Source organism: Gadus chalcogrammus, chromosome 5, assembly GCF_026213295.1.
Source record: "Gadus chalcogrammus isolate NIFS_2021 chromosome 5, NIFS_Gcha_1.0, whole genome shotgun sequence".
In the NCBI taxonomy this organism is placed as follows: Eukaryota; Metazoa; Chordata; class Actinopteri; order Gadiformes; family Gadidae; genus Gadus; species Gadus chalcogrammus.
Window position 1 is genome coordinate 14,093,883 of NC_079416.1, and position 18,325 is coordinate 14,112,207.

General features: G+C 49.6%; 1 protein-coding gene across 5 annotated transcripts; it reads right to left on the reverse strand.

The window, feature by feature from the left end:
* Nucleotides 1–209: 209 nt before the first annotated feature.
* eml1 (EMAP like 1) lies at nucleotides 210–18,144 on the reverse strand. Of its 5 annotated transcripts, none has more exons than XM_056589864.1 (21): nucleotides 18,008–18,144; nucleotides 15,375–15,503; nucleotides 15,030–15,058; nucleotides 13,304–13,330; nucleotides 9,730–9,859; nucleotides 8,869–9,018; nucleotides 8,179–8,248; nucleotides 7,586–7,693; nucleotides 7,361–7,456; nucleotides 6,943–7,077; nucleotides 6,619–6,718; nucleotides 5,669–5,820; nucleotides 4,574–4,699; nucleotides 4,146–4,277; nucleotides 3,880–3,947; nucleotides 3,615–3,703; nucleotides 3,300–3,397; nucleotides 2,850–2,937; nucleotides 2,595–2,690; nucleotides 2,262–2,392; nucleotides 210–1,968 (listed from the first exon to the last, which is right to left on the reverse strand). In XM_056589864.1, exons 1-21 carry the CDS (start codon nucleotides 18,136–18,138, stop codon nucleotides 1,843–1,845), a joined length of 2,211 nt encoding a protein of 736 aa, XP_056445839.1. In that variant the 5' UTR covers nucleotides 18,139–18,144; the 3' UTR covers nucleotides 210–1,842. The 5 variants fall into 5 exon arrangements, with proteins under 5 accessions (XP_056445839.1, XP_056445837.1, XP_056445834.1 ...); XM_056589862.1 differs by having other exon boundaries at nucleotides 15,030–15,061; XM_056589859.1 differs by lacking the exon at nucleotides 13,304–13,330 and having other exon boundaries at nucleotides 18,008–18,142.
* Between the last annotated feature and the right edge of the window lie 181 nt (nucleotides 18,145–18,325).

Below are 18,325 nucleotides of genomic sequence, written 5' to 3' on the forward strand. Positions count from 1 at the left end.
TTATATTGAGCTAAACTGGAAAATAAGTATAATGTTTGTTAGCATTAAGGGATTTCTGTCATTTTCTCAACATTTTTATTATTTTACTTCTACCAAAAAAATATTTGGAGGTGGGAATGAATCAAATATGACGTTTGTTCATGCAGATCTGTGATCTTAAGAAACATGTTATTTTTTATCGTATGAAAATAAAAAATCGATAAAAAATATATAGAAATATCGGATCATATCCACGCATACTCTGAAAACCTTCAAGAAGCGCTTGTTTATTTGCATTTGCATGTTCGTCGTGTGAAGAAGTCATGTTTCTGAATGGAAGCATTAGAAGCAGTGTTGACCAGTAAAAAAACCTCCGGGTTTCTCTGGTGGTTTCTCTGGTGTTATTAGCTGAGATTGGACGACGGAAGAGCACATCAGAAGTTAAGTTACAGTGCAAAGGTCATCTCTCTCGTCCAGACATGCCTTCAGGTAGAAAACGGATTTGGGAACAATTTACAATATCAAGTTACTGAACAACTTAATAGGCGCTTGGTTGAGTTTCCCGCTGCCTTGCCCGTCTGCCTTCGAGGCTATTCAAGTGCCTGGTAAAAAAAAGAAAAAAAAGAAACACATACCAAACAATCCTCATGCATGTTACGATACTTTTCAAACAATACATCTTCACCGTTCAACTAGATCAACTGTAAAGCCTTTCGGTCTATTTACACATCATCACGCATGACAGAACAAATTGGCAGTTTAGGTTGTGACTCGGTATCATTCCAGATAAAAGATGCCCGTCTCGTTATTCAATTAGAAGCACAAACAGTTGTGACTTCTCCAGATTACAGTTGAGGAAGGCACGTGTTCTGTTATTACTGATGCCATGCTACTTGGAAAAGGTTTGGATAAAACCATTGAGATGCTGCAAACCACTGATTTTATAAAGTACCATTCACATGGGAATTGCAAGTGGTTTATTTGGTACAGAGTAAATACTGAATTATTCCTAACTATTATTAGTATAATATTACAATATTGGATTTGAGCAGATCTGATTTCAGATTCTTCGACTGTTCACATATAAATGAATGTGATATCCACATTTCAATGTTGGTTAGTGTTTTACCAAGGTGGGTTGGTGTACCTGGACAAGAGAAGGCTTTAACAAGAAAATATTAACTTCCTTTAGTGCTTTCCTGAGTTGTTAAATACAAAATAATTTAAAATCACTTTGCTCTGCACTTGGTTCCTCCAATATGCTCAATATTAAACCATTAATTGGGGACAATAGAGGAAGTTATTGACTTCATAACATACAACGGGAGACACTAAATCAAATAGCTAAACGTTATTACTACTTACAAATGCTGTTTGAATCTGAGCCTTTGGTTTTTTGTTGGCTAGTTGGATAAAAATCCTTGTTCTCATGTTAAATTATATTCACTACGTGTTTCACGTCACTTTAACAGTACTGTTAAAATAAATATTTAGCATTTACGGCAAAGTGAAGCGATGTGTTTTGTGTTTATTTTATTTCTGGATTTTTTAAAGCAACGCGACAATCCACCAGTTCTGTTCTTTAGCGGAAACCTCGGATTTCTTCAAGTCGTCCTTTTAGTTGAGTTCCACACAGCTTTCACTTCACATCATCGTAACTCAGTGCTCAGGTCAGTTCACACAGTCCCCGCGCTGCGACCCTGCTCAGTCATGCTTCCTCCGGTTGGTGTGTGGTCTCCGTTTGGGTTTGGTTTGGTCGGCTTCTAGTGCAGTTCAGATATTATTCTCCTGGTCTGGAGACGGGAGGAGCAAGGTCTAGTAGGAGGAGGGTGGCAGCCTGTCACAGGTCTGCTGCCCGAGTCCTCAGACTATCCTCCACTGCATCACACTCATGTCCTTCCCCCCCGTCGACACCAGGAAGCTGTCATCATACAGGAAGTTCACGTTGGTCACATGACTGCTGTGGCCACCATAAGCATGACTGGGAGCCTGGGGGAGAGAAGGAGGAGGGGGAGGGGGAAAACAAAGTCCATCACTGTTTTGAAGTCAACGTCCTGTATAACGTCTATCAGTCATGTGACCTTTGGGTTAGAAAAGATAAGATTCATATTTATATTTAAACATTTTAGCTTTGGTCATTGATGAATTTGATGTCAAGTCAGAACGAACTCTCTGAGATGGAGCTCTCTCTCAGCTACTCTGTACTCTTATACTCTAATATACTTTTTTTGTTATTATTCTTAGTTTGTCTCCCCGGTAACCACCCATTGTTCGTCTCTTACCCGGAACTGGGAGCAGGGGAAGGAGAAGAGGTGGACCTTCCCAAAGTCGTCCCCAGTGGCCAGCAGGCTCTTCTCATTGGAGCTGCACACAGCGTTGATGTCAGTCCCATCAGAACCGTCCGGCCACAGCCCTGAGGGACACCAGACCACACAGAGGTGAGGGAGAGGAGAGGAGAGAGAGAGAGAGAGAGAGAGAGAGAGAGAGAGAGAGAGAGAGAGAGAGAGAGAGAGAGAGAGAGAGAGAGAGAGAGAGAGAGAGAGAGAGAGAGAGAGAGAGAGAGAGAGAGAGAGAGAGAGAGAGAGAGAGAGATTGTGTGTGTTCATGCTACTTACCGAAGACCTCGAAGCCCAGGGAGCAGGTGCTGGTCCCCCAGGTGATGTCTCTGGTGGTCTCCACACTCACCACCTGCTTACACACCGACGGAATCCCTGTGAAAACACACAGAAGACTCCTTATGGTTTATCCATGATGATCATAACATATTGACCGGATGATGGGGCTGGAGAGAGAAGCTAAAGTCAGGGCGGCGGTTCTGCTTGTTTCTACTGGATATCATGGGGTGTGTGAGGTGGGCAGCAGGTCCTTACAGTAGAGGATCTCATAGTCCCCAGAGTTGGACACCAGGTACTGGGAGTCCACCGACCAGTCCAGGTGGGTGATGAAGCTGGAGTGACCCTGAGAGGGGAGACACACTTTAATCACTCATACACCTCACAAACACAGACACACGCAAGCACGCACGCACGCACACACACACACACCCGTGCAAATACACACACACACACACACACGTGCAAACGCAAACACACAAGCAGACAAACACACACACAGATGTCTGACTTGTACAGAGAATGCATCTTTTTTTTATTATTATCAGCACAAATACTAAGAAGAGGTCACTTGGGGTGGAGGGGGCGGAGCCAATGTAACCAAATATAAGGGGCGGGACAGGAGCCTAAATATAAAGCTGTGGTTCCTGGTGGGGGACATAAAGTCTGCCCTGCCTGTTTAGGGGGACTATTAATAACGTCGCTCACCGAGCACTTCCCGACCCGGCTGTACTTCCTGCCCTGCTCCGTCACGGCGTAGATGTAGATATAGTTGTCATGGGAACCGATGGCCAGGAAGTTCCCATCTAGATAGGAGGAGAGGAGCAGATGGGAGCGTGAGGTCGTTGGAGCGGTGGATGCAGGAGAAGGCACGGAGAACGGGGAGGAGAGGAGAGCAGAGGGGGTTCATCAGCCCGGGGCAGGGAGAGAGGAGGAGAGAGGAGGGGAGAGAGGAGGAGAAAGAAGGGAGAGAGGAGGAGAGAGGAGGAGAGAGGAGGGAGAGAGGGTTCATGTCTGACCCACCTGGGCCGTAACACATCACGGACAGCTGCTCGCTCCCGTCTGTGTGGACCGTGACCAGGTCTTTGGAGTCCGAGTCCAGCACCAGCCACCTGTAGGGTCCAAACAACCATCAATCTCAACACATGAACGTCATCGCTGAAGTCTGGAGTTTCAGTTAGTATTGTTGTTGCGTTGTTGTCGTTGGTAACTGAAGCACTGCTGGGTCATGTTTGGTGAGATTCCGATTCCGATTCCGATTAAATCTTGTCTCACAGGATTCCAGTACCTGCCCGTGTGTGTTCCCACGGCAACCACCGTCCCAGACGGGTGGAAGCAGGCTGACTGGGCAGATTCCTGGGGAGGAAACACAAAATGAACATATCCATTTAAAGAAAGAAGAGAAAATCGCGACAAAAACATAAACAAACAAATATAAATCAATAAACATACACTGAAAAGTCTTTCGAAAAGACACACACAACTTAAAAACATGAATCGAATCTAATGCAGTTCCCCAGTTTCCCCACAGAGGGCGCTGTTGCCCATGCTTACGTCCAGATGCTTGGTCCAGATTGGCTGGTGGCTCCGGGACTCCCAGAGGCTGACCTGCTTGTCGTAGCCACAGGTCAGGAAGACAGGCTTGGAGGGATGGACGGCCAGGCCCCACAGCTCATCAGTATGGCCCTGGAGCAAGATGAGGACCGGTTAGGACCGGTAGTAAGGATAAGATGCTACACAATAATGACTTTTTAAGTGTAAGTCCATACAACATGCATAAGTGTGTACATTAAGTGCCAGGACTAACAACATACAAAGTGCGTAAATGGGGTGTGTGGGGGAGCACCGGAGGAGGCTATGCAGAAGTGAACTCTGAACAAACCATAACTCTAGTCTGTGGTGGCACGACAAAATGCTCCGACCAGGCCGAGGTGTCCCCGGTGATACTGATTACGTTACGGTGTCGTGGAGCGCCGACCCACCTGCGTTATGGGGGTGAACTCCCCGTCCAGACTGCCCTGGAGAACAAAGTTCTTGGTGGTTCCGATGAGAACGCTCTCCCCCCGGCCCTCAGCGATGGTTCTGATTGGTCCAAACAGCTCGGGCACCTGAACCAGAGAGGATGGAATCAATCTGAGAGGGATCGCTGTTTCCTTATTGCTTTCTTGAAAACACAAACCCTGTAATGTTTGTTATTGTACACACTCTGCCTTTTTCATGGTTCATATAGTAATATTAATACTACATCACAGTTATCAAATGGGATTAGTGATTAGTGATACATCTGGATGAGCTCTGACACTCCTGCTACATGAAACATATTTCTTAATTTCAATGCTGTGAATTTAATGAGGATTCATTGAGTAACATTTTAATTGAATGTCCCCAAGTCATTAGACCATCATCTCATTAGCATATGAACAAAAGCTCTCTCTTGCATGCTAAACCTCCGCTAAACCAGCCTCCAGTCCACTGGTTCCACGTACCTGACTACAGTCTGACCGAGGAGGTGTTTACCTCCATGTACCTGACTACAGTCTGACGAGGAGGTGTTTACCTCCCTGTACCTGACTACAGTCTGACCGAGGAGGTGTTTACCTCCCTGTACCTGACTACAGTCTGACCGAGGAGGTGTTTACCTCCCTGTACCTGACTACAGTCTGACCGAGGAGGTGTTTACCTCCCTGTACCTGACTATAGTCTGACCGAGGAGGTGTTTACCTCCCTGTACCTGACTACAGTCTGACCGAGGAGGTGTTTACCTCCACGTACCTGACTACAGCCTGACCGAGGAGGTGTTTACCTCCACGTACCTGACTACAGCCTGACCGAGGAGGTGTTTACCTCCACGTACCTGACTACAGTCTGACCGAGGAGGTGTTTACCTCCACGTACCTGACTACAGTCTGACCGAGGAGGTGTTTACCTCCACGTAGCTGACTACAGTCTGACCGAGGAGGTGTTTACCTCCACGTACCTGACTACAGTCTGACCGAGGAGGTGTTTACCTCCACGTAGCTGACTACAGTCAGGCTGAGTAAAGAGTGAGGGCCATGTGTGTGTGTGGAGGTGTTTACCTCCACACTCTGGATCTGCTGGTAGCTGCTGTTCCAGGACACCAGCCGTCGGTCCTTCCCCCCGGAGACCAGGGTGCCGTTGCGCAGCATGCACAGGGCGAAGATGCTGCCGCTGTGGGCCCCCTGCACCGCCTGGCTGATACGGTTAGTGCCTGCAGGGAGAGGGGGAGACAGGGGTGAGGAGGGAGAGAGGAGAGAGGGGGAGACAGGGGTGAGGAGGGAGAGAGGAGAGAGGGGGAGACAGGGGTGAAGAGGGAGAGAGGGGAGAGGGGGAGACAGGGGTGAGGAGGGAGAGAGGAGAGAGGGGGAGACATGGGTGAGGAGGGAGAGAGGAGAGAGGGGGAGACAGGGGTGAAGAGGGAGAGAGGAGGAGAGAGGGGGAGACATGGGTGAGGAGGGAGAGAGGAGGGGAGAGGGGGAGACAGGGGTGAAGAGGGAGAGAGGAGAGAGGGGGAGACAGGGGTGAGGAGGGAGAGAGGAGGGGAGAGGGGGAGACATGGGTGAGAGGAGGGGAGAGGGGGAGACAGGGGTGAAGAGGGAGAGAGGGGGAGACATGGGTGAGGAGGGAGAGAGGAGGGGAGAGGGGGAGACAGGGGTGAGGAGGGAGAGAGGAGAGAGGGGGAGACATGGGTGAGGAGGGGGAGAGGAGGAGAGAGGGGGAGACATGGGTGAGGAGGGAGAGAGGAGGAGACATCGGTGAGGAGGGAGAGAGGAGGAGAGAGGGGGAGACATGGGTGAGGAGGGAGAGAGGAGAGAGGGGGAGACATGGGTGAGGAGGGAGAGAGGAGGGGAGAGGGGGAGACATGGGTGAGGACCGGGGAACAGGGAGAGAGGGGGAGACATGGGTGAGGACCGGGGAGGAGGAGAGAGGGGGAGACATGGGTGAGGACCGGGGAACAGGGAGAGAGGAGGAGACATGGGTTATGCCCGGGGGGAGAGAGAGACGCTACCTTTCCCCCACACCAGGATGTTGCCGCTGGAGTCTCCTGTGATGGCGTCTCCGTTCTCTGCAAACGTCACGCAGATGACGAACTTGGGCTTCTCCTGTTTCTGGAGGAGACAAGAGGACAAACCACCTGCTGATTAGATTGGGTGTTGTTTATTTAATTCGAACAATCCGGAATAGAAAGAGAGAGAGGGGATTCTCCATCCTAATAGAACACCACCATGGAAGGCCTGGAATAGAGTCTTAATAAGTCTTAAGTCTTTAGAACAGGGTCCCTCTAGGTTCACAGCACAGTGTGAAGGCTCAGTAGGAGGAGCTGGATCCCTACCTCAAACAGTCCTTGTTTCTTCACCAGCAGGCCTTTCTCCAGGGTCCAGAAGTGGAGGTGAGACTTGCCGCAGGTGATGATGACGTGGCTGTCTGTGGGGTGGAAGTCTGCAGCGAACATCGACTCGTTGGAGCACTGGGGTAAACACACACACACACACACACACACACACACACACACACACACACACGGACACGGTCAACAGCAGAACCGAGGGGGCACAGCACGCACACGTACACACATCCAAGCACGCACATGGACCGGTCAACAGGTCCATGTCTCTGACACTCTCACACACACACACACACACACACACACACACACACACACACACACACACACACACACACACACACACACACACACACACACACACACACACACACACACACACACACACACACACACACACACACACCTTGACGTCAGCCAGGCGGTCCTCTCTCTGCCAGTCCCAGGCGGAGAGGACGTGGTCGTTGGAGTCGTCCACCACACACAGCGTGTTACCACCGTTCTGTAACACAACATCAACAACAACAAACAACAACTTGTCAACGGACGTTTCCATGGCGAAGCAGCCTCCTGTTTCCAGGGGAGCGATCATGTGACCCAGGTGTGTGGGCGTCGGCCTCGGGTCACTCACCGACTTGGAGAAGGCCAGGCAGGCCACGCCCCGGTCGAAGAACCCGGTGCCAAGAACGTGGAGCGTGTTGAGGCTGACGGAGTCCCACACACGCACGTGAGGAGCCAGCTGCAAACACACACATACACACAGACACACACACACACACACACAGATGCATGCACACACAGATGCATGCACACACACACAGACATGCATACACACACCCATGAACACAGACATACAAATGCACTCATACATTGACACAAACACATACATACAGAAACACACACACACACACACACACACACACACACACACACACACACACACACACACACACACACACACACACACACACACAAATTGATGTTAATTTTTTTTAATTTCTATGTTGAATGGCCCTCAGTCCTAACGAATGGGTAACAATTTATACAGATTTTAACAATCAAATACTGGGGCTCAGTGCTTTAAATCAGCACTGAGTTATTATGGTTTATTGTATATTAAGTAAGGTGAGCTATCAATACTACATACACTCAATACACTTCCCCTCATTTCATTGATTCATGGGAGACGCTACGATGCTAAATGTATCGGAACACAGCCCTTACCTTGCCGTCACACGATGTTCCCGCCACCTGGCCGGTTGCTATGGTGATTTTGTCAGGATGAACAGCCAGGCTGGTGAGAAGGTAAACAACAAACACAGAAAGAGATATGACGCAGTAGTTTGATCTCAATGAGTAAGGAGACGAGGGGTGTGTTAACCCCGCCGCATCCCATAAACCCCTTCCTCGACCACGGTCAGGGAGAGGCTGCGGTGGAGATGATCAGCAGAGCTAGCTCTCTGCTAGCGGGCCCGAGATCAAGCCTCAGGATGCTGGTGGTTACTGCCCCCCCCCCCCCCCCCCCAACCGTCACTCACACGTAGACACATCCCCCAACGAGAGTAGCCCCTCATTATTGCAATGGTATTGTGTGTTGTCAATCCTCTCTATACTCCTATAGAAAGACAGGACTGTGTGTGCGTGTGTGCGCGCATGCCCCTGGGCGCGTGCCTCCCTCACCACTTGACGTTGTCCGTGTGTGTGTGTGTACGTGCGTGAGTGCCTCCCTCACCACGTGACGTTGTCTGTGGGTGTGTGTGTGTGTGTGTACATGCCTGAGTGTGCGTGCTGTCGTGTGTCTCTCACCACTTGATGTTGTCCGTGTGTGTGTGTACGTGCGTGCGTGCCTCCCTCACCACTTGACGTTGTCTGTGTGTGTGTGTGTGTGTGTGTGTGCGTGCGTGCGTGCCTCACCACTTGATGTCGTCCGTGTGCCCGGTGTAGTGTCTCTGCAGCCTCTCGTCCACGTTGAACAGCACCACCACCGAGGCGATGAAGTACACCGTCTCCCCGGTGGGCATCAGGTAGAGGTTGGAGCGGCAGTCGCGGCCCCGGTAACCGTATCTGAGCGTTGCGGCGGTCAAGGAGTCACATCGAAGTCACACGGCCGGCTAGGTCAAGGTTTATTCTTCTGTCCATCGACTGCTGTTTGAAGGGCTGAAGTTAAGCTGCACCGTTTTACCTGTCGTCTCATCATGTTCTACTTAGAATAATTGTGATACACGATAATCCTAATGCAATCTACATGTTATCTAACTCCAATACAAACAACATTACAGCGCTAATGGAATTGAAGAGTAAACTCAGTTAGTGGTTTATCTATCTTTCAAACCAGTGTTATGAGTGCCAAACTTCAGTCTGTATTAAGCAGAACCGTCTCTACTTTGGATCTACTCTGGATCTCCTCAAGACTGCTGAGACGGAGGAGAAGAAGAGAAACAGCAGTTGTCTCTGGCCAGCTGCTGACCTTGTTGACCTCGTGTTGGTCTGGGGGGAGGGGGGGGTAAGGGACACGTTGTTCTGCTGTGGGGCCGCAGTGAGAACAGAGCCACATTCACTCTGACAGACTGAGTGCAGAGCTGTCAATCACAACCCCCTCCCTCCCCTGACCTTACAACAGATCAATATCGGATTAAAATGTCATCAGAAAAAAAAGAATCCAACCCTTACTCTCTGTTTCTCCCTGCAACACACCAAGTAAACATGCGATAGCGGTTTCTTTGTGTCAGGAAACGCATGTCTGCACTAAATCACTATCACCACGGTAACGGATACACCCAGTCCAGCTTGAGTTTGCTCCCAGGCAGGTCGGCCTTGGCCTCCAGGCAGTAGGGCTCCACCTGGTCTCTGGGCATGAACATGGTGACCGGGCGGCCCTTTAAGAACATCTTCACATAGCCCTCCTCTGGAGGAAGCAACACACAGGAGTCAGTGAGGGCCACAAACAACGATGGAGGCTTCAGATGGAGAGCGCTTCAGAGTGATGATGACATGAAAAGATGAAATGGACGTATGAAATTAGTAGTATAAGCGATTGTGAAATGATGATAAAACAATGGGTATAAAATGAATAAGCATAACTGTGGCTCACAGAGCAGAAGGTCAATGCAATGGAAGAGTAAGAATGAATGTGCGACAAAAAAGACAGAGATGAAAGCAATTTTAAACAAAAGGGTACTTAAGTTCATCAGTGAATTTCAAACCGAGTGCCCTTTTAAGTGACTTTATTAGTCATTTGAAACACATGACAGCAGAAGGCATGAATGAAGTGACAGAGATTGGTGTAAAGTGTCACCCTTTGACCTTCAGGTCTGAGGAGATGTGAACCAACAACACACACAAGCAGAAGCATCTTCATGGAAGTCAAGCATAATGAGGCACAGAACCAGTCAAACTTATACATGCTTTTTTAATATTTCAATAGACAAATAACATGCAGAAAACATAAATGAAACCAAACAATACGTTATTAACGACAAAAAGTAGCAATTCCGAAAATATCTAACGTAACAATCAAACATATATTTAAATATTGTTTGCTTCCAGGGGCTTGGGGCTAAGAGATTGTTTTCTCTTTTCACTAAATTTAGTGTTATGAATCATGACATGCCACTCTAATGACAAGCGACAGTAAAAACAAATAAATCGTATATATGTTGTGTCTGAAAATACGAAACTGTAAAAAAAAAACGAAGGAACAAGCGGGAAGGAACAAGGAAGACGCTATGAGGTATGTTGGCTTCAAACAGTGGACTGCGATAAAAATAGCATCCCTGTCAGGCTAGCTAGCATATGTCAAAGCTAGCTGCCTGTCTGTTGAGTTCAGAAGCATGACTGGATCTCAGTAAAATAACGGGCTCAGTAGCATACCTGGAGCTCAGTTGCATAGCTGGACCTCAGTAGCATACTTGGTCCTCGGTAGCATACCTGGGGCTCGATAGCATACCTGGGGCTTGGTAGCATACCTAGGGCTAGGTAGCATACCTGGGGCTATAGCATACCTGGGGCTAGGTAGAATACCTGGACCTCGGTAGCATACCTGGGGCTAGGTAGCATTACTGGACCTCAGCAGCATAGCTTACGCTCAGTAGCATACCTGGGGCTGGGTAGCATACCTGGGGCTCAGTAGCATAGCTTGACCTCAGTAGCATAGCTGGGGCTCAGTAGCACACCTGGGGCTAGGTAGCATACCTGGGGCTCAGTAGCATACCTGGGGATAGCATACCTGGGGCTAAATGGCATAGCTGGACCTCAGTAGCATACCTGGGGCTCAGTAGCATACCTGGGGCTAGGTAGCATACCTGGGGCTTGGTTGCATACCTGGGGCTCAGTAGCATACCTGGGGCTAGGTAGCATACCTGGGGCTAGGTAGAATACCTGGGGCTAGGTAGCATACCTGGGGCTCAGTAGCATATCTGGAAGTAGTGACTGGGGGAGCGAACGGGGCCACGGTAGCTTGGCGTATCGAGGGGCCTGAAGGCCGACTGACTCAGGCTCCTTGACTTCCTCAACTGCAGGCTAATACTGGGGGTCTTCCGGACCCCCGCGGTCCTGCTCGGGCCCCCGGCCTGGAGGGAGGGGCCAGGGGGGCTGACGGCCGGGGGGGGCGCTAGCGCCTTCAGACCGGCGGAGCGGCAGTCGGATCCGGTGCGCTTGGCAGAGGAGATGAGGTACAGCTGCACCGTGACTATAGCAGCAGATGGAATGGCGGGGGCGGGGCAAGTCAGGATGTAGAACACACAGAGCCAATTGGAGAAGAAAGAGGGTGGGGGCGGAGCCAGTCACTCGGGACCAGGAAGGAGAGGAGATGCAGAAAAGATCAAAGTCAGAATTTGGAATGGCTGTGGGTTTTGTTCTATTAGACGAACCAATCTGACATAAGACAGGGTGTTCATTCTGCATATTTATATCTCATGTTTGTGGAAATCTCCGTTCTTGGTTTGAAATGCAACAACATAGCCAAATAGTTTAATGTTTTTTGAGAAGGCTTCACAAAACCCTCTGATCATCACCATGTATTTCAGGGATTATTTCCCTGTCAGTTCCATGAATAAGAACGACTTGACTCGATGCTCCAGGCTTTGACAAAAACCACAAGGAGCGAAATCAAACAGATCTCCATGGAAAGAAAAGAAACACTGGGACCGATCTCAGTGCAAATATACAAAATATGGGTAGAGGGAGAGAGAGAATAAGAGAGAGAAAGAGCAAGTGAAAGAAAGTGAGAGAGAGTGAGAACGAGAGCGAGAGAAAGAGCGAAAGAGAAAGAGGGAGAAAGAGAGAGAGAGTGAGAGTGAGAGTGAGAGTGAGAGTGAGAGTGAGAGTGAGAGAGAGAGAGAGAGAGAGAGAGAGAGAGAGAGAGAGAGAGAGGTTGCACAGGCGGAAATCCTCTACTTATTCAGAAGCAAAGGATTCTCGGAACGGTGGAGTCGAGGGTTTTGGAACTCGGCGTGGAGGAAAGTGTCGGGATTCTTTGTGCTGTTACTATGGTGACAGAGCGCTAAATACCCGGCGTGCAAAAAAGTGGGGCAGAGCCGTTGGCAAACACACACGCACACACAGCGAGAAAAGTGGCAGTTTTCATCCGCAGCTAATCGACTGGTGTTGACAGGGACACACGGCAACCACTGCAAGCTCACACACAGGGATAGCTCAGTGTCGCTGAAGCAGCGCGTGTGTGTGTGTGTGTTTGGCGTGTGCGTCTGTGTTTGTGTGTGTAATTAGGCGTGCATGTGTCTTGAATGTGTGCGTCTGTATGTTTGGTGTGCTTGTGTGTGTGTATGTGTGTTGAGGTGTGCGTGTGTGCGTGTGTGTGTGGTAAGGTGTGTGTGTATGTATGCGTCTGTGTGTGTGTGTGTGTGTGTGTGTGTGTGTGTGTGTGTGCGTGAGTCTGCGTGTGCGTGTGGGTCCGCGTCTGGGTGCGTGCGAGTCTGTGTGTTCATCTCTGTGCGAATCTGTGTGGGTGTGTTCATATGTGTGTGTGTTAGTCAGCTCAGTGTGCGGGGCAGCAGCTACCACACAGGGACATCTTCTGGTCCCTCCCCTCTGCGTCCACAGCTCTCTGAGGGCAGCGCACTGAAACAACCGCTGTCGGGGTCGTATATAACCCTCCAAATCCTCCTGCCTCCAACTGTCAACCAACCACTTCCTGTGTGAGCGGCACCTCGCGCTTTGGCAGAGGGGCCTCGCGGGTGCAGCACCACCCTGAGAGCTGTGGAGGCCCGAGGGGGTCAGGGGAAGCGGGTGTGTGTGTGTGTGGGGGGGGGGGGGGGGGCAGGGGGCAGTGGTGGTGGTGGGCGGGGCTGGGCTGGGGGTGGGAGGGGCTGGGCTTGGGGGGGGAGGGGCCTACCTTTGCAGTGGGTCACCCGTCGAGTCCCTTGTGGCCACATAGGGAGACAGAAGGACGGGTGAGGGAGGGTGTGTCTGTCCTCACCCCCTCAGGGGGGGGAGGAGCTTCCTGCCGGTTCTAACGGGCTCCTCCCCTCCCTGTGTTAATGTCTCGCACGTCACATGAATCATAATGTAGTTATAGAACGTATTATATATGATGTATTTTATGTTATATTATACGTTTTATATTTAAAGGGGACATATCATGCGACCAGGTGTGAGTGTGATTAGCCATTACAAGCAGGTTTGAAAATGTGCAGCATTGTGACATCACAGGTGGGCGTGTCCCCCTAGATGTGTGCTGGGTAGATCAGCCTACCAGCCTACCCAGCGGACTGCAGCAAACGTTGCTCGTCTATCCGTCACACATCTAGGTGGTCACGCCCACTTGTGATGTCTCCTGCCCTACCAACATCCCAGCTGGGTTGAGTAGCGCTGTAGCCGAAGCCGCAGATGGCAGAAATTAGTCTCCATTTTTGAAAACGGCTTGTAATGGCTAATCACACTCGCACCTGGTGGTATGATATGTCCCCTTTAAGACTCAAAACACCCTTTAGGTGACTGCTGCTCTTTGTTGAAACACGGATCGAATATATATCTATTGTTCAGGTCAGATTAGTCGTTCAAACAATAGATCATTAAAGACTTTCTTATGATTACATCGGCCTGTTTGTGATTGCATGGGATCAGAGCTGCCCGGTGGGCCTGCTCTCTGCTGGGGTCAGTGATTCCGGTTGTTTCTGGCTGATTACAGCGCTAGTTCACATCCCAGAAGCTGGCCTGAGCAGGCAGCCCCTGGGGGGTAATAGGTCTGAATCGACTTAAACGTCTAAGTCATCGGTTTCCCCTGAAGAACGTTTCTCATCCTGGGCGGATGATGCCAGATAACATCGTCCTTAGCACTTTCTCAGAGGATTATCGCTACGTTTACAGGGATTTACCACGGCGAGACAGACGCTAATGAGAAGCTAAATCGTTTTCTCACTGGTTCACAGCCTCTCTCCTAATTTGATGATGTTGGATAGTAGCAGAAGCAGGCGTTTTATCGAAAAAATAACTGTTTTTACAAAGATGCTTTTCTGACATCGTCTTCATCGCAGTTAGTACCACTTTTTGTTGGGCTGAATAAAAAAGAGAAAAATTTTCCCCCAACTGTCTATTTTAAATTAAAACATAACTACGTGAAAACGTACGCTAAACAAAACAATCAAATTATATTCATGACAGACAAATGGTCAACAAATCAAAAGGCTTGAGCAGGCGATGGATGGATGATGGTTGGATGATGGTTGGATGATGATAAAGGGAGATTTCAACAGGGATGTTGTAGCAGGAGATCATCATGACAGAATATACCGTAGGTATTGTTGTTCTCTTGGTGTAGGGAGTGCTTTTAATCAACAGTACATCTACATCATTTAGTTTAGCAGCTATGTAATATCAATATTTATTTATATATATTAAGAGTGGATTCATTCAACACACACACACACACACACACACACACACACACGCACGCACACACACACACACACACACACACACACACACACACACACACACACACACACACGCACACACACACGCACACACGCACGCACGCACGCACACACACACACCCTGTTCCCAGGCGGTGAGGGTTTAATCACTGCCCCTGACAGCGGGAGAGTGCCTCGTTCTCTTACCTGCATTGAATATGGGCTCCCTCTGCCGGCTGCTGCAAGGTAAACAGGTAAACAACCACATCCTGTCAATACTCCTCCAACCCCACCAACACCTGTCTCTCCCAGAGACACACCACTCAATCAATCTCCCAAGACCAGCTGTCACTTACTCTCACGTGGAATATAACGGTTAAAAAAATGCTATTTCACATTACGTCAAATATGTTCTATATTTTAAATCATATACTTTCATAAAACGGCTACCATGGGAACACGGTGCCCTGGATGCCCCGCCCTGCTCCGGTACCTTGAGCGAGCAGAGCTTGTGATTGGCTGGTTTGGACAGAGTGGAAGTGGGTCAGCTACCTGTCACTCCTCTTGCCGCTGGAGTTGCTGCCGGTGGATCCGGCGCGGGTCCGGTTGCCCTTGGTCTCGCCCGAGTCCCTCCTGGTGAGCGTGCCCATGTGCTCGTTGGAGTTGGCCCTCCTCACAGTGCTGGGGGGGGGGGCAGGGGGAAGAGGAAGAGCGCAGAACCAATGAAGGACTTCACAATAAAAGCCTCACCCGAGGGTACATTGATTATGATTATTTCCATGTGAACTTAGCCTCCTTCATCTCCAGTAAACCAGGTACGATCAACAGAGCCCTGAGAAGGACGGCGGGATGTGTGAGTAGTGGCACATGTTCATGTGTTCATTTGGGTGTTATCGGGCAAAATATAGAGGAAGTGACAGGGAAGCAAAAGTATAATAAACGATAAAATGGACCCCTCCTGTCATGCAGCCATACTCAAACACACACACACACACACACACACACACACACACACACACACACACACACACACACACACACACACACACACACACACACACACACACACACACACACACACACACACTGCGTGTCCCCTTGTGTTGTTTCCCTACATCAGGCCCATGGCCGTGCCTTTATAAAGGACCTCCAGAACAGAACGGGAGAGCAGATGCACACAGCAGTGCAGAGCAGACAGCCTGCCTGCATATTCACACAAAGGAAAGCAGCCAATCAGCAGTCCATGTGCTGGCAGCCCCAGTCACACCTAATCCAGCCTCCCAGCGGGGGGGCCCATTCACACCAGCCCTGTCTGGATAACCCCTGTACTGGGATGTAGGTCTGTTTGGATGTGGATGTGTGGTGTGAGAGAGAGAGAGAGAGAGAGAGAGAGAGAGAGAGAGAGAGAGAGAGAGAGAGAGAGAGAGAGAGAGAGATTCACATTATATATTATTATAAAAATTAAAATGGAAGACAGAGAAAATGCCCATTGGTAACTGGAGGATGTAGACGTAGATCTTTATATTTACATAAGGAGATTTTGCTGACGCTTTTATCTAAAGCGACCTACAGCTATTCATTCACACACCGACGGCAGAGTCCACCACGCAGGGCCACAGCCAGCTCGTTGGGAGCAGTCAGGGTGAGGCGTCTTAAGTGACAAATATATTAGTTGCATTTTAATTGATTATTGAATTTAAGTGATTTGAGATGGATTACTGGGGCTTATATTTAGTATGCAAGATCATTAATCAATATATTTGATAAATCAGGGATGATGTATTAGTTTCTGTTTGACCAATCATATTACTTTTGGCCTTCTCACCTGAGTGGTCGGTAGAAATACCTGGACGAACCGGATGGAAACAACCAGGAAGTGACATCACAAGTTTGAAAGACAAAGCACATAGACATAAGGGATTGCAACAGAAGACACAAGGACAGGCCACAATAGGCTCCTGATAGGACGAGAAAGACAAGGAGGAGGGACAACACAGGACACAACAGGCTCCTGATAGGACGAGGAGGACAAGGAGGAGGGACAACACAGGACACAACAGCTTCTTGATAGGACGAGGAGGGACAACACAGCTCAGAGACAACAGCTTCCTGATAGGATGAGGAGGACGAGGGGCAGGGAAAACACAGGTTCCGGATAGGAAGAGGAGGAGGAGGAGGGACAACATAGGACACCACAGGCACCTGATAGGAGGAGGCCAAGGAGGAGGGACAAGATGTGAAAGGGAGTCTGAAGCCATGGAAAACTATTTGCGTTGTAATTTGAGCCACAGATATTCACTGTTTTGTGTGTTTACGGACATATGTTTTAGGAGGCTTGGGCAAATGGAGCCAATGGGAACAACTCCAGTTTTAAGGACCATATCATATTGAAGGGCAAAACTGACAATAAATAAAACATATGAAAAAATAAAAACGAACAGCAAACACAACGCGTATCCCAGCAACCACTGCTGCACACTCAGGAAACGGGTTAACTCGAGTGTAGCTAACGACAGCTCCCTCTGCCTCTGCTAACCCCAGAGAGTCCCATGAGGAGCACAGTGGCGTTCGTGGGGGTCCGTGGGGGGTCTGTGGGGGTCCGCTGTGTGTGAGGGGACGGAGGGCAGCAACATTGATGAAGACGCCGCAGAGCTAATGAGGCTCACTTGTCATGAAAGGCTCCCTCTCCCCTCCATTACGTTATGGTAATGGACGCCCCGCGACCAGCAGACACCAGAGCAGCCCTACTGTTCCTCTGACAGACCAGACGGATCATGCGTGTTAACACATACACACACATGTGCCCACGCACACACATACACACACACACACACACACACAGACACACACACACACACACACACACACAATGAGCGGCAACCACACACACACACGCCTTCTCGAGGTGAACTGAATCTGAATCTGCCACAACTGAGGCGGAGAGATATCCCCATTCAGTTGTTCGGCCTGGTGAAATGTCAGCCGCTACGTTTATAATGAGCCCCGCAGAGCAGGTTTAGGAGGGAGGGAACCAGGTACTGACACGTGGTTCCTATCTCACACGTGTCTGGGGGAGGCAGAAGGTCAGGCTGGGTTTCTGCCACGTAAGATGCAGATTTATTCATTCCTTGGTAAGGTAGAGGCGCGGAATGTAAATGAGCTGATTACACTGGAGGTTCTCTCACCTCCTATTGGCTGAGAGAGGAGCGTCCTTCCTGGATCCCATCCCGGACGGGGAGGGTAAGGTCCCGCTGCCCTTCTTTGGTAGGACGGTCCCGTTGTTGACGGTGGGCCTCAGCGGCAGCGTGGCGATCATGGGTCTGGCTGGAGGGAGAAGGCAGCGTCAGACAGCGTGCTGGGACACTTCAAACAATCGGTCGCTTTTCCTTCAGGGATATATATAGTCAGGCTTAAAACGGAAGGATCAGGACGTGTGTGTATGTGTGGATGGGGTCTTTGTGTGTGTGTGTGTGTGTGTGTTTATGTGTGTGCGGTGGGGTCTT

Coding starts and splice junctions, on each gene's coding strand:
- eml1 (XM_056589862.1), bottom strand. CDS start 18,138: ATGATCGCCACGCTGCCGCTGAGGCCCACCGTCAACAACGGGACCGTC. Junction 13,331..15,029: donor GGAGCCCATATTCAATGCAG/GTAAGAGAACGA, acceptor TGTGGCCACAAG/GGACTCGACGGGTGACCCAC. Junction 5,821..6,618: donor CATCCTGGTGTGGGGGAAAG/GTAGCGTCTCTC, acceptor CTCTCCCTGCAG/GCACTAACCGTATCAGCCAG.